At 38.4% G+C, this 20,379-nt stretch overlaps 1 protein-coding gene across 1 annotated transcript in view; it reads left to right on the top strand.

The window, feature by feature from the left end:
* DEPDC1B (DEP domain containing 1B) overlaps window positions 1-20,379 on the top strand; it is a 101,972-nt gene that overhangs the window by 56,927 nt on the left and 24,666 nt on the right. The window contains exon 5 of the mRNA XM_058434241.1: window positions 2,974-3,114. Coding sequence (XP_058290224.1) covers window positions 2,974-3,114 — 141 coding nt within the window. The remainder of the gene's footprint in view (window positions 1-2,973; window positions 3,115-20,379) is intronic.

Genomic DNA, 20,379 nt, shown 5'->3' with positions numbered 1-20,379 from the left:
AACCATTAGTTTGTGTGAAGCCCAAGGTTCTCTGAGTTTAACTGTTAACATTTTCATTGGTTTTTGGTTAAAATTTGGAGCCTCTGAGATGCAGAGTACTATGGTCTTTGCTTGGGGAAGTGCTTTTTATTCTTCCTGCTCAGGCATTTGAAGTCAATGAAATTTAAATTACATCTTTGTCTAGGGTTGACAATGATGAGATAGAGAGTATAAATGAGAAGTTAAACTTCCCATTTCCGAACTGGCAAATCAAGGTTTTAGAAGTTCATCAGGCTGGGCGTGGTGGCTCACGCCTGTAATCCCGGCACTTTGGGAGGCCGAGGCAGGTGGATCACGAGGTCAGGAGATGGAGACCATCCTGGCTAACATGGTGAAACCCTGTCTCTACTAAAAATACCAAAAAACATTAGCTGGGCTTGGTGGCGGGCGCCTGTAGTCCCAGCTACTTGAGAGGCTGAGGCAGAAGAATGGCGTGGACCCAAGATCGTGCCACTACACTCCAGCCTGGGTGACAGAGCAAGACTCCGTCTCAAAAAAAAAAAAAGAAGTTGATCAGCTAGGAATGAACATGGGAAGCTAGTATAACCCATCTAGCCTGTAATATATATAGTAAGATGATTATGATGTTGAATTTTCAATGATTACTGAAATGTAGTAAAGAACATAATTTTCCCTCAAGCAGCATGTGCACCTAAAGCCAAAAAACTTCTGCAGAAAGCTTAGAATAACTGGAATTTCTTATCAATGGAGAGCAAAGATGTGAGGGGTGAATTACTAATCATCTTCATGCGTGTGAGGTGACGTGATACTAGGTGGCAAGTGCTGGGAAAAGGGAACTTGTCTCATATGTATCAAGTACTATGCTTTATGAGTGGCTGGCATATCTGTAAAGATGTTTGTTTATGTGTCAAACAAATAAAGGTGGCCAAAGGGCAAGGTTAACCTTTTGAGTAACTTTATAAAATCACTATGTTTTCTGAAATTCCTGTTGACCCTCAGAATTTACTTTGAGTCCACCAAAGTCACGACCTGTTTCTTGTCCGTCCTATTCTTAGTAAGTCCCAATTTGTGTTTCAGTCATCTAAAAGGGAACAGAAAGGATAGGCTGATTGTATGGTATTTTGAAGGCCTATTGCCTCCTTTTCTGAAGGAGGTGCTGCTCACCTCTTTCTCTTCAGGCCCATCTGTGTTTATTGTCACACCCGTGTGCACATGGGCCTGTATACATTCATTGTTGGCCAGCCTCAATGCTGGCTACATAAATGCAAAACCAAGTTAACTGTATTTTTCTTCTTTGCGCATGTCCAGGATTCAATAAAAAATAGACACAAAAAAGTCAAAGCATTTCTTTTCCAGAATCAGTCAGGAATAACATTTATAAAAAAAAAAATTTAAATATTATTAAAGTTCAAGATGACTGCAAAAGAAAAGGTCATAAAATATGGCTTCCTCTCATAGGGCTCACCATGCACTGTTTTTTGTTTTTAGGGAAACCTTTAAAAGTTTTTTGCATATTTTTAACAAGGATGCAACTGCTTAGAATGAACCACATACTTATCCTGACAGGGAGTAATTCTAGGCAATGTGTATTGCTTGCTGAGACATATCAACCTAATTATTTTAATTGATTAAGCTTGGGATATGTCAGAGCAGGAGGCAAGCAAAATGGCAGCTACCTTTGCTGCTGGATTCATGCTGTGCCACACGCATAGATATTTCACAATTTTCATTATTTTAGCCAATCAAATTATTTTATAAGAAGATAACAGAATATTGAAAGGTAAGAGAGTCTTTAAGGAGGCCGAAGAGGCCATTTGACCATGTCACAGTGACCTTGAAATGTAAAGACCCAGAATGCTTTACTGTCCTTTTTAGCTTGATCCCCTTTCTTTAGTTATAGAGATTCTGTAGGAAGAATTTCCTTTCAATTTATCTTGGCTGCTGCTTTTGTTCCTCTGGCGGTAGAGGTCTATTTGGGTACAGTTGTTTAGTCTTCTGCTGAGCCAGAACTAGGCAATGAGGATGTGGTCCTTTCTTCCATGCTGTAATGGAAATAGAGAAGGCTGGCTACACTGTTCCTCATGGGACGACTTGCTATTTTCCTCAAGGTACAGGCAGCTCCAGTTCATCTCTCAATTTGGCAGTGTAAATGTGTGGTCTGTGGATGGATTGGTGGAGCAGTTGTTGCCAACTCTGTAGAGAACATTTCTCGTTCCTCTTTGGGCCAGACGCAAGCGGATGTTTTCGTTGCTTGTTGCTGGAGTAGGATATGGTTGGGAGCAGGCTGTTTCAGGGTTTCAATGGTTGCTTCAACTTTGCAGTATGACTTTGCTTGATAAACTGTCTTTTGATGGTTGGTCAGTGATCAAATAAAGAGTTTATAATCAGAGTGAATTAAGACAAAATATAAAATTCCCCTTTAAGGATTTTTTTAAGTTTAAATATGTATTAGTCTGAAATAGAGGCAGAAATTGATTATTTTGCTCAACTCTATGACTGTAGGATTTTATAATAAAACAAGGATGAAATAATGAAAATCTTTAAAAATTGCTTTATACCTTGTCTGTTACATATGTGAGCTATTGTTATCTTGATCAACTTTATTAAGACTAGGATAATGTTGAGTATTTCAAAGAAAATTATTGTTTACATTTAATAAAAATGCCTTTCAGAAGAATGTTTTTTTCTTGAAGGTTTCTTTTAAAATGGAAGTAAGCCAGTGATTGTCTTCATTGTTTTATAATAGATTTCAATTCAGACATAAAGCATATTTGTGTAGGCAAAATGTAAAATGTCTATTTAATTAATATCAATGTAGAATGCCTATTTAATTAATATCAATTTTCCCATAAAAACTTTTCTGTATATGTCAAATATCTGAATATCTGTACATGCCACACATATTCACAGAGAATAATATTTAGAGGTAATTACTCCATTAATATTTCTCTTTCACTCTCTTTTTGAAAATAGGGCCCAACTGTTCTGATTTGAAGCAGCCTACGTACTTGGGATTTGAAAAAGATGTCTTTAAGACCATAGCGGATTACTATGGTCACTTGAAAGAACCTCTGCTTACGTTTCATCTTTTTGATGCTTTTGTCAGTGTACTGGGTAAGTTGGAATATAATGAACATATATCTACATCACTGATATTGAATCATTTCATTTTTCACCATTTTGAAACTTCCATTAGCCAAAGCTCATGCCATTTTAAAAATAAAAACTGATAGAGTATTTGGCATAGCTAGAGTCTTGCTCTGTTGCTCTGCGAAGAAGTAAAAGAAAGTGGTTAAGCTCTATTAAGAAGCACAAAGCAAGGACCAGTAATTTTTGTTTCTTAAGAAAGAATATAATATGTTGTATGTTATTTTTATTCAAAAGACTGTAACTTTATTGGCAGAGGAGAATGTAAGTTTGACATTTACTATTCCTGGCTAAATCTATTATTCTGGCTATGACTTCATGAATAGTCAAGTGTGGGAGGTGTATTTTCATTTAGAAATCTAATTTCTTTTTATAGAAGAAACAGGTTTTTTGTAGGACTTTGTAATTTGAGACATATGAAATAAATATAGTGACTTTATCATTAATTAAAACTTGTAGCTATTCCTCATATAAATTTATACTTCAGAATTTACACTGAAAGGAACATGGTAGAAAGGAAAAAAATCAACATTATTGTTATAGTTCATTCTTATATTCCTTTATTCTTGGAAATCAGATTTTCTTGTTCTTGTAATTGTTCATTAAGTATTATTGTTTTCTTGTCAAAAGAGCTTTAAGGACGAAATTATTGTGTGGGTATCATATTCTATTAGGTAAAGTTGTAGGAATTAGCATACTTTTGTTTTTGAATGTTGTTGGGTTTAACCGCCTTTCCCTTTCCCTTCTTTTCCCTTGCTTACTCTTCCTCCTCCTCCTTCCCTATGTCATTCTTTCATTTTGGAAACTATGGATGCTGCCATTGTATTGTAACAAAGTATCAGCAATATGTGAATAAGTTACCTGATCTCATGAGAAATACTTTGGATTTTATGCTTTTATAGATTTCCTGATAATAACAAAATACAACAATTATCAATCATGTAAATAAGAGTCAGTGTTTTCCCACAGAACAACATTGGAACAAATTAAAAGATTAGGCCTAGTACTGGGTTTTGAGACTACTGGATCTTCTTTGTATTTTGGCTGCAACTAAGGAGAATTGGGGGCCCATGGACTTGTGAGCATCATGGCTAATGATGAATATTTGCTGTTGCTTAGTATGCTTACGGACTAATTGGGTAGATTCCTATTACAGCAACTGTATTAGGAATTGCATTGCTATGGAGAAATACCTGAGACTTGGTAATGTATAAAGAAAAGAGGTTTAATTGGCTCATGGTTCTACAGACTGTTCAAGAAGCATGGCAGTGTCTGCCTCTGGGGAGTCCTAAGGGAGCTTTTACTCATGGCAGGAGGCAAAACGGGAGCAGCCATCTTACATGGCAGGAGCAGGACCAAAAGGATTAGGGGAGGTGCTACACACTTTAAAATAACTAGATCTTGGAAGAACTCACAGTTGCAACAGTGTCACCAAGGGGGATGGTGCTAAGCCATCAGAAACTGCCCCCACGATCCAATCACCTCCCAACATGCCCCACCTCGAACACTGGAGATTACCTTTCAACATGAGATTTGGGCAGGGATGCAGATCCAAACCATACCAGCCACTTACTGCCTTTATGCCACTGGTAAAATAAGAGTCCTAAAGATTGTATTAAAAATAACTTCTTGGATTTCATTCTCATTTTCTATTTTTATAATGTTCTATATTAAAAGTATCTGTTTTGGAAACTTTTTCAAAAACAAATTCCAATTTGTATCAGTTATATTTACGATGTCACTGCTCTGTTTTATCACAATTATTCATTTTGATCTCAGCTAGAAATGAAAGCTGACTGTTTCTAAATTAGTATCAGAGTCATCTGCCCTCTAATATATCATCTTTAGAGGCTTCAGGGTGGTAAAGGATGGGCAGATTGGGGGAATTTATTGCCTTTAGGTATCAGCAGGAATGCACTAATGCATATGGATGATAATACATTAACCTTGCCTCATCCAGTCCTTGCCTCAAGTGAATATATTTGAGATATCTTACATCGAAAACTATTTTCTTAGATCCTTACATAGTGGAAGAAGAAAGAAGAAGGCCTTCTAGATACGGAAGACCACAGTTTGTTTATATGTTTAACAAAGATTATCTAACATAGCAATCCTGTTAGAGTCTGTGGAAAAAGGTAAATATCTAGATATGTACGTTGGATCCCAGTGGGGTTGATCCATCCTTTAAACCTTTTACTTTGATTGGAATAGGATATCATTAAAGTATTTTAAAGCAAATAATAAGTCTACTTTGTGTAGAAGCTAAAAATTCTACAATGTTTTCAATGGAAGTGATGTTCAGCTTAGTTAATGAACTTCTTTTGAGGTTTCTTCCTTTGCTTGTGGCATGGTTGGGCTTGGTGGCAAATCTGTATGAAAGCAGTTAGTCATCACTGATACATGAGATACGACATCTAAAGATTCTTTAAAAAAGACTTGGCAGTTTTGGAGATGAAAGACTTATTTGTCACTTATATTAAAAAAATTATTTAATTTGGCCCAGCTGTCTGACCTGCCAGTCAGTATGACTCCATTTTAATTGATCTTCATTTCCAAATAGCAATTCCTTGTAGTGAGATCAGAGCTCATCTGACTCTTGAATGGGGTGATTGAGATAGAGTAGCATTCTTTACTCACACTCCATACCCAACCTAGAATCCGTTGAGATGTGTAGCATGCAATAATTTGGCATATTGAGGAAAAGAGAGAGGCAGATAGGAAGCAGAAAGGGCTACAGGAGCAGGGTAGACTGTTTTGGAAAATTGAGTGACTTGTAGGCCGTATAATCTGAGAACCCACACTGTTCATCTGTAGGCCAAATATGGCCCACATAAATTCACCATGAAAACGTCTGATTTGACCTGTGTTTTTAAAAAGAGAATTCGATTAAATCACCAATCCTTAAGAAATAGGAGATTCACATCAGAATTCATATTTCTGTTTTTTTTTTTTTTTTTAAATTTAGAAGATCTGGCAGCCCTGGGCTTGAATTTTTGGTGATACAAACTGCTGGAGCTGCATCGTTAGTGCTTCCACTAGAAGCAGCAAGTGTTTAAGGAGTGTGAACTCCAATTTGCCAAATCTCTAATACTCCTCATTGCTTCTCAGACTCTGAAGCCAAGTTCACTTGACTCTCTTCAGTTATTTATTTCATTTGTCTGCTCCCATAGGCAGTTGAGCTTGCAACTCCTGGTTTATTTGTTAGGATGCTGGAATACTGAGATAATAGCTCTTTGCTGTTCCCTTTCTCCTAAATGTTAAATATAGAAAATGCCATAGACATTCACTAGATTGATTATGCACTGGTTCATTTAACTCAATAGGTTGAGATCTTCTCCTGTGATTTTTAACCTAGAAACATCCTTAAGGTTAGGGTTTCCATTCATTAGTTCTTTTGTCTAGTGACTTTAAGGAGACCCTCTGGAGCAGTGAAATCTTTGCCTTATTACCTCTCTGCCCTTATGTTCTTCAAGTTATGTCAGGGTCCCTATCCCATGGTAATTCTTAAGGGAAAACAATTTTTTTTTTTTTTTTTTGCAGAGAGTGCCAAGTTTGTGTGCTTGACCAGACAGAGGGCTCTTGCCCATGTTAGTCCAAAGTTCTTGCCAATGGTGCTATCTGCTCTCAGAGCCCAGGGCTTATGGCCGGAGTTTTTTTTTTTTTTTCTCTTGAGATGGAGTTTCGCTCTTGTTGCCCAGGCTGGAAGGCAATGGCACGATCTCGGCTCACCGCAACCTCCATCTTCTGGATTCAAGTGATTCTTTTGCCTCAGCCTCCTGAGTAGCTGGGATTACAGGCATGCACCACCATGCCCGGCTAATTTTGTATTGGCTGGAGCTTTTAAAGATGCAGATGGGCCAAGGTAAGGATGTTGAATTACCTCAAAACATAATGATTGCTGCCTACCATGATTGTCAGAATAAAGTGGAGTTAGGTACTCATTAAAGGTGGAAATTTAGGGAAATGCTTAGGTATTACCTGGCTGTAACTAAATACACAAGCTATTTATTTATTTGTTTGTTTGTTTATTTATTTATTTATTTTGAGACAGAGTCTTGCTCTGTTGCCCAGGCTGGAGTGCAGTGGCACAATCTCGGCTCACTGCAAGCTCCCCCTCCTGGGTTCATGCCATTCTCCTGCCTCAGCCTCTCGAGTAGCTGGGACTACAGGTGCCCACCACCACGCCCAGCTAATTTTTTGTATTTTTAGTAGAGACGGGGTTTCACCGTGTTAGCCAGGATAGTCTCAATCTCCTGACCTCGTGATCCGCCCGCCTCGGCCTCCCAGAATGCTGGGATTACAGGCGTGAGCCACTGTGCCCGGCCTATTTATTTTTATTTTTAAAGAGCGTTTGGCATGATTTATTTCCAAGATTCATGATTGCAGATAATGTGTGGTCAGCAAGTGGTCACAAAGGAAGTCCGCTGTATGTGTCTGACTTGGAAGGAAAAAACACTGATAGGGCAGTGGGTTCTTTGGCTTCCTCATTCAGACCGTGCATGCCAGTGCTTCTCTTTCCTCCTTCTTGGCCCTTGCTTGGTGTCTAGGCAGATTAAATTCTTAGAAGGGTACTGGTCACCCAGAGATTGCAGATGTGCAAAAGTTGGCTTTTAAAGTTTAGTGTCCCATAATTGGATTTTCCACTGCTGCAGACTCTACTGCATGCCACTCTCTGCCATTTGCCTATGCCTGTCCAAAGTTGCCTCTTCTGCATTTTCCTTGGTAGTAGCTTTAAGTCTCTGTCTCACACACCCAACATTGTGCTTCCTGGATTTGTGGGTATAATTTGCGAGTGTAAAGGGGTGCCCTGTACTATCTATTTCTGAGGCATAGTTTCAAATAAAATGGTATTTTATAGCCTGCATTAATGGGAAATTATTTTCAATTAGGATTCTGAGTAATTTACACATAACGTTTATAAAGTGAAGGAAAAATGTCAAGCATTTCACTAACAAATGAAAGCAAAGCTCACAAGACTCTGCCAGAAATGAATTCCAAGAACACTTTCTTTATCATTTCTCCTTTCAGCTCACAAATCTATAGGCTGGTGATTTAGCCTGGGCAGCTCTTCAGGTCTCAGCTGGGCTCACTCCCAGGACTGCAGGCTGTTGGTAGGGGCCTCCCAGGTCTGGAGGTTGGCTGGGGTGACTCAGTTCTGCTCCACATGTCTGCCTCCAGCAGGCCAACCCTGGCATGTTCTCACGGTGAAGGCCGAGCTTCTATTGGAGTACTTGCCTACAGCTGCTCTTTTTTCCCAAGCCTCCAGCATAGCTTTCTTGTGTGCTTCCCAAGTCCACTTCACAGTTTCTCCACAAGAATCCAGTTATTTTACATGGAGTAGAGAGACAGTCTTGTAGATCCTCTCCTTGGCCAGAGGAAGTCACCAGAGTAAGGAAGGAGAGAAGAGGCAAGGAAGGCAGCAGGGCCAGCTCCTCTTGTTAAAGTGTGAACACTAACTGAACAGTACCTACCATAGAGAAGGCAGGAGAGTAACTTCCGGGGTAAGGAGTCCAGGCTCTAGAGAGAAGCAGACATGGATTCCAGTCCTGGCTTCTGCACTGACTGTGGGCAAGTTATTTATCCCCTAGCCTCAGATTCCTCAGAAGTGAAATGGGATAATGCTATTAACTGTTGCCTTAAGGCCTTTGTGAAGTTCAGATACACACAAAGAGCTTGGCACAGCAGCTGGCACACAGCAGGCACTCAAGGAAATGATTGTGGTAGTACTTAGGTGAGGGCATAATGCAGGTTTTAAAATGAATCCCCCAGCCTGTGGCTTATTCTGCTGGACAGGGACAGACATTTCCCCTGACTTCTCTTCACTTCCAGAAGTCCGCCGGCCACTTGCCTCAGTCTCCTGTCCCCAACACCACCACAGCCACCTAAAATTCCAGACCTGGATGCTGCATTATCCCCACAGCTGTGGAGGTCTCCATTTCCCAGGCTGGCTTATATAAAGTGGCGCCAGGGACCCAGCCTAGAGGCACCCCTGCTAGTTTGCCAGTGGTCCCTGGTGGTCAAATGTCCAAGGCCCTGGGTGCTGAGCACTTTGGAGGCCATGGGCCCTTGAAGCAAGGCCTGTGCTGGGCACTGCAGAAGGCAGAGTCCAGGTTGGGAGTAGCCACTGCTGTCCAGCTTTGGTCTTGTGGGGCCAGATGCACCCATGGCTCTTAGGCAGGAGCTGGATATTCTGGGCAAAGTTCCGTGTGGCCGCTGGGCCTGACTTCGCAGAGGGGGCGCTCTGGCCAGATGGGTGGAGGCTGCAGGATTTGGGGCTGGGTGGGACCAGGCTCCAATCAAGGCAGGTGGCCTGGCTGGCTGCTCAGTTCGCAGCAGCCGCCTTTCCCCAGCGTGCCTGTGGTGGTGGCATCAATGATCCTGGCACCTGGGATGATGCCTGGCAGCCGATTTGGGGTGAAGAGTGGCTTCTAGGACACGGGCGTGGAGCGCTCCAGCCAAGCGTTACCATCACCGTGGCCTGTGTGCTCTGAGTGGCCTGGGCTGCCCCGACAGATGGCCTCTTAGTGCCCCTGGTGCCCCAGGTTCAGGCAGAGGGCACAGTGCCCAGGCATGCAGTCTCATAGTGAATTAATGAAACAGCAACAAAATAGACAAATTGTTCCACTGGTCCTTTATATAGGTTTTTTCCAACAGATTTGGAGAGTGAGGGTGTCTCTTCACCCTCATCAGCACAGGACATCATTCATGTTGAACAGTGTTGACATTATGTACACCAGGAATGGGTTTAGTGAATGGGGAGATTCCCAGGATAGCCAGAATGGTTACAAAAATGGCAAAGTTCAGATAATGTGCCCCACTTATTAACTTAGGACAGCCACCAGCCACCAACCAGTTTTCTGTTCTGTGGGTGAACTCTGTGATCCTATGAATAAGGCTGACCACAATTTCAGTGAGACCTTAGAGCCCCATGTTGATTGACTCTTTTGTAGTAGATGGCAAGGAGGAAAATAGCTATAATCGGAGGCCCTGTAATGAGCAATTTATTCCATGTAATAGAAGAGTGGCCCATTTGGAGATAGCTGTGCTAATAGGACCCATACGATGCAAATGAGACTTACCAGGATGAGAAATAACCTGGAGAGTCCTCCTCATCACTTATCCTTTCCAGAATCCACTTGCTTCCCCTGGCAGTTGATGATATATTGCCAGTGCCTTCTTCCTTTTCAGATCTGGTTTCCACATGGTCCTTGCAGGGAGCTGGAGAGTCCTCCCCATCACTTATACTCTCCAGAATCCACTCTGGGTTACATGAAGTTGATGACGTTTGGGAACATGTCATTTCCCTGAGAAGAAATCTTCCTCATTTCTGCTGAGAAGATCCTCAGGAGCAGCTGACAAGTCTTTGTCGTTACAGCTGCCCTCGTAGATGATGTCCAGGGGCTAATCATATTAGTTGATTCTTGAGGCTGCCATTGTCTCTCATGGGACCTTTTCCAATGCCCAGTAATGAGGAAGCTGTTTCAATATTTCCTCAACGGGAAGGTTTTCACTCACTTTTGAGTCTACCTTGACCTCAGATAAGGTCTCCTCCTCTGACCTGTCACCTGGAGGCTCCTCCACCAGGTCTTCAGCCTGAGCTTCAATGAATTGTTCCCCAGGGTGCATTCTGTTATGTGACCAGATGTGGATTTTTTTCACCCACTGCTTGGGGTGGGCAGCGGATTTCTGGACCACTGAAGACACGTTCTCATATTCTCAAGGCAAAATTCTGAAGAAATCATAAAACTGTTCCCACCACAAAATGTTCTTTGTAGGTGGTTCATGTCTGATGCAGTCTTCTAACATTATCCACAATGTAGGGATATTTCTGGCGGTTCACACCCTTTCAATAATAGGAGCACAATACTCTGCTGGGTACAGATGTCTTCAGCAGTAGGAGTTCTTGCACTCATTTGTCTTCTGAGAATATTGTCGAAAATGTGAACACGTCTTTTTGGTTCTCAAAGTCAGCGAGCTGTGGATCAGCTCCCAAGTGCTAAAGAGCCCACAGTTGCAGAGTTCCCGAGTGGGTTGAGTGCACTTTCAGTCTGTGGCTGGTTTTTATTTGTGCCTGCAGAATTTCTTTCATGGCAACCAGAGTTTTGGAAACCTCTATAGCCTTTTCTGCTTCTTTGTTTTGGTTTGTTTTGGTTTTTGGTTAGAAATGCCTTTCTTTTCCAGAACAGTCATGCTTTTCAGGGCCTGCACAGTGCCTGCTGCAGATGTGCAAGGCATCCCAAGAGGAAGCAAAGCCCCCACTGCTTGGTGGGGCCAGGTTGCCTGCTCTTGGTCTCCATGTCCTCCCCTTCCCCGTCCAAGGCCGTCACTGGCTTGGGTTGCTCCCTTGGTCCTTGCAGCCATGCCGAGTGCACATCTCCCAATAGCTCCTACTCTGGGCAAGGAGCTGACTCGGCAGTGGACAAATTGAGGCAACCAAATAATAAACACAAATGGATAGTCAACACATTTTTTAAAGAACATCTGAAAGACAAAGTGGGGAATGGCAAGTCTGTCTCATAAATGATTTTGAGAAAACTGGATAGTCATATAAAGAAGTATAAAGAGGACTGTTATGTTGCACAATACACAAAAATCAACTCAAATTAATGACCTAAACTGAATATCAGAAACGATGAAACTTTTAAAAGAAAACATAGAGTGAATGTATGTTTAGGGAAACTCAAATTTATGCTCATAGGTTGCAAAAAGAAAAATATGAGAAAAACATAGAGGAAAATGATTCTGCCAATAAGTGGGTTGGAAATCATTTTTTCTGTTGTCACAAAAATCATTGCTAACAAAAGCAAAAGTAAGTGTGGGACTATAGAAAACTGACGAGCTTCTGCATAGGAAAGAAAAGAATGAACCAATACAGAAGGCATCCAGTAGATTGGGACAAAATTATGGGGGATTATATATCTGAAAGGGTTGTTATCTAACACGTACAAGAAATTACCACTACTAAGTAGGAAAAAAAACACCACCACAAAACAACAAATAACCAGATGGAAATTGGGCAAAGAACCTGAATAGATGTTTCTGAATAGAAGACATGAATTTAACTACCAGGTAAAAGAAAAGGTTCTCAACATACCTAATCATCAAGAAAATGTATATTAAAGCTCACTGAGATATCTTCTCCACCCTAATTGGAATTAATGTTACAAAAAAGAAACAAATTTTTTTCAATGCAATGATCAGTGTGGAGTTGGACAAAGGGGTACTATTACACTACTACACAATGTAGAGTGGAATTTAAGTCAGTATACACACTATGAAAAACAGTTGGAGGTTGCTCAAAAAATAAAATACAAGTATCATTTGCTGTAGTAATCCTACCACTGAATATACATTTTAAGCAAATGAAATCAGTATATTGAAGAGATAGGTGAAATCCTACATTTCTTGACACATTATTCACAATACTCAAGATGTGGAATCAACCTACCTGTCCATGAACAGTTGAAGAGATAAAGAAAATGCAGTGTATATACACAATGGAATGCTCTTCACCATAAAAAATTCACGGAATCATGTTATTGCAGCAACATGGTGGACAATGTAAGAAAAACTCCCCGGAGAAGCTGTACAGAAGAAGCTGCCTCCTCAGCAGTTAGGGCCAGGGACGGGAGCTGTTTTTTCCCCAGGACAGGGCCGGCCCCAAGTCATCCCAGAGCTGCCATGGCACCCCCTCAGTCGGGTCCTGAGGAATCCTACTTATATCAGTGATCACTAGGATAATCCATAGAACTTTTGGGAAAGAAGTTTAAGACCTTGCTGCCACCATTTCAGCAGGATAAATTCCAACTGGATTAGAAAATGAAATGTTAATAATGCAAATAAATACATATTTATATCTGTATATAAAATACAGTTGATATTTGCCTGGTGTTTAGGTGTCTAAAGGACTTTCTAAGCATAAAAGCAAAAAAGGTCATAGAAATGCTATAGCAGTTTGAGACTCTTTATGCAGGAAAGGGCATCATCATGTGCATGGATGAATCTGTATCTAATTTTAAACAATTTTCAATGGTGCCTGTTTCCTTTTCTTTGAAAATCTCTGGAGAAATAGTTCCTCTTGCTGTGTCTTTCTTTAGGCAAGAATTTTTACTAATTGATGTGTAGTCTGAATCCTGGCTAAGTATAAACCTTTTATTTTTTATACCTGTTCTTAGTGAAAATGAAACTGTGACTTTTTTTTTTTATTCCTTTGGTTGGTCAAAAACTACAATTAACTCTTCTGAGTTTCTTCTCTGGCTGAACAAACAATGGTCCCATTGGCCTTTCAGGGAACTCCAAGCTGTCTCAAAAACCTTCGTGTTTCATTTCTTTTCGGAGCTCCCAAAAGGAATAGCTTGCTCTTGACGTTGTACATGTTAGTGGAATGATCAGGTCTACTTTGCAAAGACGAAAAATTTGTGTTTCTAGTGATTTGAAAATAGAAATCCGATGTAACTATTAGATATTGGGAAAGAGGGTGACGAAGGTAGGTATCACCAAAAGCACTTAACAATTCTGAATAATTCTGTACTTGGTTGCATTTATGTGTATCATAGGAACAGTTGGGTTTCCTTGAGTGTTAAATTATTTATTCACTTTTCCTACTTCAAGCCAGCTAAATGATTGTTTCCCTGATTGCAAAAGTCTCATAGATTGATTGCACAGTTTATTTGGTTGGATTGTTTATGCTCTTTTTATTATTTATTCTTATTTCACCAATGAAAATATCACTAAGTTCTTTGGTTTGTTGACCTGATTGTACCTACTTTGACAAATCACTGCCTTTCTGGACCCAGTTTTCTCATTAAGTGGCAGTGATAACCTGTCATACTTAACAGATATAAAAACATGAAAGTTAATGTATTGGGTAATACTTTCCTCCTATCTTTTTTTTATTTTGAAAAAGATAAAAAATTGGCATAATATATTAATTAAGATGGAATAATCATATATTGATATCCAGCCATTTCTTCTCTCAAATGATAGGAAGATTTTTATGTGAAACTACTTGTGAGAGATCTTAACAATCTGTAGTTAGAGAAAGCACTATTATATCATTTGGAAATGCAAGAAACAAGTTACCTTTGGGGCAACAGAGGCCCTTGTCATTTTCTCAAAAGAAGGAAGAATCAGCATTTCGATGATGATGTTGAGATTGTAGAAATGATGAAGGTGAAAAAGTTATTCTAGCTTATGTTTAGCAAAATGAAATGAACCCAAATAATAAAACAGTTACAACATTGAATCTCTTTGGGAAAATAAAAAAAGATAGAATGCTAATGTCCTTCAGAACTTCTTAAACCAGAACCTTAAAAAAAAGAGAAGCTTTTAAAAAATCAGTAATAGTTTATGATCTAGAAGGGTTTCAAAGTATTTGATGAAGATGTCTTTTGAATTTATTTGTAGGTCTTCTTGTGTATTTAAAAGCTAAGTTATCTTGAAATCATTTTTTTCAATACCTTTGTCTGTAACCTCTTAGTGATGAAATAAAAAAGATTAGGTAATCATTCAGCAATGGGGAAGAAGTTAAGGAACAAAGAGCTCAGATTAAACTGGTTTTTAGAATCTAAGCATTCCTGCATGAATTTGGATCATGGAAAACAAAATGTAGCACTCCAAGATTCGATGCAAAACTAAAAGTGGAATACTGCTTTGACATTTGAATTAACTGAAAAATAATTAACATCCTTGGAACTGTATGTAAAGAAGGACTTCACAAGTATTATAGATACCCCCAATCTCAGCCCTTTTGCCGTGTATCTCTTTGATCACATACCTACCTCATAGATCACCCATGTGCTGAGGACTTTCAGTTCCGTATTTTCATTCTAGATCTCCTGAACTCAAGACCAGAATATCTTTCTGACTTCTGACTGTGTATTTCTGGATGTTATACAAGAACCTCAGCTCAAACTCAATATTCCCTAAACCATTGTTTTTGAAACTTTATGTTGGATGTGAAATCTGTATTGTAGAATAACATTAAAAAAATAAAAATAGAATAGTATGCAAAATATCAGAGTGCATTGTATGTAGCAAGAGTAGGTATTTTCATAAACTTTTTTGTTTAATTAAACACATATATTTATTATTGCAGTGTAAAATGTATTTCTTAATTTGGATAAGTGTTAGTGAGGATGTGGATAAATTGGAACTCTTGTACATTACTGGTGGGACTATAAAATGGCACAGCCGTTTGGTAAAACAGTTTGGCAGTTCCTCAAAAAGTTAAACATACAGTTAACATGTGATATAGAAATTTCACTTTTAGATGTACACCCAAAAGAATTGAGAACATGTGTTCACACAGCAACTTGTACACAAGTGTTCATAGCAGCATTACTCAGAAGAGCCAAAAAGTGGAAACAACTGAAATGTCCATCAAGTGATGAAGGAGTAAAATGTAGTATATCCGTACAATGAAATATTATTCAGCCATAAAAAGGAATGCAATGTTGTTGCATGCTACAACAACTTGGATGAATCTTGGAAACATTATTCTAAGTAAAAGATTCCATTTTTATGAAATGTCCAGAATAGGCAAATCTATAGAGACAAAGATAAGTGGTTTCCAGGGGTTGTGGGGAGGAGAGAATGGGAAGGTGACAAAATGTTCTGGAATTAGATAATAGGGATGGGTATAACTTAGTGACTATACAAAAAAAATCACTAGAATCATATACTTTAAAAAAGATAATCCCATAAAAAAAGAACCAGCAAATAAAAAATAACTAAATTTGACTTTAGGAGTTAAAAAGAATATAGTATCTCAAATGAAAATTTTGCTGGATAGGATTAGGGGTAGATTAGACACTCTAGAAGTTAAAGATCAGTGAGCTTGAATACACACAATAGAAGCTAGTCTAAACAAAGCACAGAGAGAAAAAAGAACAAAACAAACCTCCCACAGCAAAACAAAACAAAAGCCAACAAAAAATACAGCCTCGACCTATGGGAAATATTTAGCAGTCTAATATACATGTAATTGGAATCCCTGCAGGAGGAGGGGGGTAGGATGTATCTTTTTTTGTCCCCTATGACTGCTGTTAGGATTTTATTATTGATTTTTAGGAATTGTATTATATCTTGGTGTGGTTGTTTAAACAGAGGTATAGCTTATCAACCAATGGTGGAGATAAAATAGAATATTTGAAAGTACTTATGGATGCACAGAATCCAAGATGGCCCTCAATTTTCCTGCCACCTTGTACCCTTGAGTATATGTGGGACCTGTTACTTGCTTCTAACCAATAGAATCTCACACCAGTTAGAATGGTGATTATTAAAAAGTCAGGAAACAACAGATGCTGGAGAAGATGTGGAAAAATAGGAACGCTTTTACACTGTTGGTGGAAGTGTAAATTAGCTCAGCCATTGTGGAAGACGGTGGCGATTCCTCAAGGATCTAGAACTAGAAATACCATTTGACCCAGCCATCCCATTACTGGGTATATAACCAGAGGATTATAAATCATTCTACTATAAAGACACATGCACACATATGTTTATTGTGGCACTGTTCACAATAGCAAAGACTTGGAACCAACCCAAATGTCCATTAGTGATAGACTGAATGAAGACAATGTAGCACATATACACCAGGGAATACCATGAGGCTATAAAAAATGATGAGTTCATGTCCTTTGCAGGGACATGGATGAAGCTGGGAACCATCATTCTCAGCAAACTGTCACAAGAACAGAAAACCAAACACCACATGTTCTCACTCATAAGTGGCAGTTGAACAATGAGAACACATGGACACAAGGTGGGGAACGTCACACACCGGAGCCTGTGTGGGCAGTGGGGGCAAGGGGAGGGATAGCATTAGGAGAAATACCTAATGTAGTTGACGGGTTGATGGGTGCCACAAACCACCATGGCACATGTATACCTATGTTACAAACCTGCACATTCTGTACACGTACCCCAGAACTTAAAGTATAATAATAATAAACTAATATGTATGTCAAGGGTGACATGTAATTAAGCAAATCTCAATAAATTTAAAATGATTGAAATTGTACTAAGTTTTCTGACTACCCTAGAATTAAGCTAAAACTCCAGGTCCAGATGGCTTACTGATCAATTTTACCCAACACTTAGGAATGAATAATGACATTTGTACAAAAGTCCTTTCAGAAAATAGAAGATGAGGGAATATTTCCTGAACTATTTTATGAGGCCAGTATTGACATGGGTAATAAACCAACAAATACATTACACAAAAAAGTTGTAGCACATGATATCCCTGATAAAACCAAATGCAAAAATACGTTAAATTTGCAAATTGAATGCAGCAGTAGATAAAAAGGACAATAATACATCATGGCCAAGTAGGATTTATCCCAGCAAGGTAAGACTGGCTTAACATCTAAAATCAATCAGTGTAATTCATCATATCGATAGGATGAAGGAAAAAGACTCATGTGACCATCTCAACGATTTTAGAAAACGTATGTGACAATATTCAACACCCGTTAATGATAAAAATGTTAAATAAATTAGAATAGAAGAAAACTTCCTCAGCCTTATCAAGGGTACCTGTGAGAAAATTATTGATAACATTTTTCTTAATGGTAGTAGACTGAATGCTTTCCCCTATGGTCAGAAAAAGACAAAACTCATCACTTCTGTGCAACATTTCATGAGAGGTCAGCAGTGCTTTCACGCCTTAAAGGCATGAAAATGAAATAAGTGATTTAAGATTGGAAAGAAGAACTAAAACTACATTTGCTGATATCAAAAATCCCAAGAAATCTGCCCCCAAAAAGCACGTATGAATTAATAATTACACTTAACAAGGAAGCAGGATATAAGACCACTGTATAAAAATCAATTGGAAAACTAAAAACCCCAAAAAACCCAACCTAATAATCTATTTCCAATAACACCAAAAAACATGGAATACTCAGGGATGAATTATAAGTAGGGATAAACAAGGTGTGTGTAAGACCTGACAAAACTATTAAATGCTGTTGAGAGGAACTAAGGATGACTTAAATAACTGGAGAGACATACTATGTTCATGGACTGAAAGATATGCAATATTGATAAGATGTCAATTCTTCCAAAATTGATCCATGGATTATTTAGCTTGATAAAAATCCAAGGGCTTTTTTTTGTAGAGTTTTCAAGCATTTTGTAAAATTTGTTTGGAAATACAAATAATCTGAATAGCCAAAACAATGTGGAGAAAAGGAGAAAAAATTAGAGAACTTACATTACCTGTTTTTAAGACTTACTATAAAATCTTACTTTCAGGTGTGGTATTGGTATCTTACTGTAAAGTCTTCCTGTAAAGTATATTGATATTTAGTGTGGTGTTGGCATAAGGATAGATATTTAGGCCTATGAAATAGAATAGAGGGTCCAACAGTAGATTCATGTATCTGTAGTCAAGTGATTTTCAGCAAAGAAGCCAAGGGAAGGGATCATCTTTTCAGGGTAGTGTTGGAACAACTGGATATCTATTATGGAAAAAGTGAACCTTTATACTGTATACTGTATGTACTCAACTTTTACTTTGGACTAGATCACAGATTCAAATATAATAGATATATCTAAAAACTTCCCAAAAGAAAGTATAGGAGAAAAATTCTTGCAATTTTGCATAGACAAAGATATCTTAGTTCCTAGAAAACATAAGCCATAAAATAAAAATTATATCAAATAGACTTCATCAAAATTGGAAATTTCTGCTCTTTGAAATATACTGTTAAGAAAAGGAAAAGACAAGAAAATTCCCATTACATAGCTCACAAAATACTTATAACTAGGATATGTAGAGAACACTTCAATAATAAGACAATGCAATAAAAAAGACAAAAAAATTGGACACAACAAGAATATATATGAAATACTCATAAGCACATGAAAAGATTATTAACATCATTAATCATACAGGAAATGCAGATTAAAACCACAATGAGATACTACCATGTACACACTAAAATGGCTAAAGCCAAAGACACTGACATAAATTTTTGGTGAGATGTGGGGCTCCTGGAGCCCTCAGACATGGCTGATAGGACTGTGAAATGACACAGCCACTTTGGAAAATGAGTTCATCATTTCTAACTAAGTTAAACATACATATTTAACATATACCTTAATTTGATTCCTAGGTATTTATCTAAGAGATAAGAACACACGTGTTCACACAAATTGTGTGGTGCTCATAGCAGCTTTATTCATAATATCAAAACGTTGGAAACAATCTACATGTCTATCAGCAAGTGAATGGAAAAACATTTTCTAGTATATCCATGCAATGAAATATTACCCAGCAATAAAAATAAACTGTGGGTACATACAAAAATATAAATGAATCTTAAAAATATGCCGAGTGATAAAAGCCATTCTGGTTCCATTTACATGAAATTCTAGGAAAGGGGAATCTATGGAGGCAGAAAGCAGGTCAGAGGTTGCTTTGGTCTAGGGGATTGAGAGGCCTTACTGCCAAAGAGCACCAGTAGATTCTTTGGGGGGCGGAAGAGTTTTATATTTTCATTGTTGTGCTGTTTACATGGGGGTATGCATTTGTCAAAACTCACTGAGCTCTACATTTAAAATGGGTACATTTTTGTAGTATTTTAATTATAAATCAAAGTTGAACAAAAAAGTAACACATGTTATTTGAGGACTTTTTTTTAAAGCATCATGTTTTTTATTATTTTTTGCAGACAAGGGTTTTATTTAATACAACTCATAAATTTCATTGCCAATATCCTAAAGGTAATAAAGAAGTCAAAAGCAGTATTTGTGAAAATCAGTATATCATATGATGGTAAGCATAGTTGCTATTCACCAAAAGCATTCAGAAAACATTTGAATTCATTGTCTGAAAACGCTTAGGCTCAAGACTTGAATTACTAAGAAAAGAAAGTAGTATATAATTATACAAAGATGAGTAATAACCAAAAACTGTTCTTTAATGCATGTTTGTTTTTCCTGAAAGCCATTACTTTCTTTTTCTTTTTTTAATACTTTAAGTTCTAGGGTACATGTGCACAACATACAGATTTGTTACATATGTATACATGTGCCATGTTGGTGTGCTGCACCCATTAAGTCGTCATTTACATTAGGTATGTCTCCTAATGCTATCCCTCCCCACTCCCCCTACCCCAGGACAGGCCCCGGTGTGTTATGTTCCCCTTCCTGTGTTCAAGTGTTCTCATTGTTCAATGAGTGAGAACATGTGGTGTTTGGTTTTTTGTCCCTGCGATA

Source organism: Hylobates moloch, unplaced genomic scaffold, assembly GCF_009828535.3.
Source record: "Hylobates moloch isolate HMO894 unplaced genomic scaffold, HMol_V3 SCAFFOLD_23, whole genome shotgun sequence".
Taxonomy (NCBI): domain Eukaryota; kingdom Metazoa; phylum Chordata; class Mammalia; order Primates; family Hylobatidae; genus Hylobates; species Hylobates moloch.
This window is presented reverse-complemented; position numbering and strand designations above follow the sequence as displayed.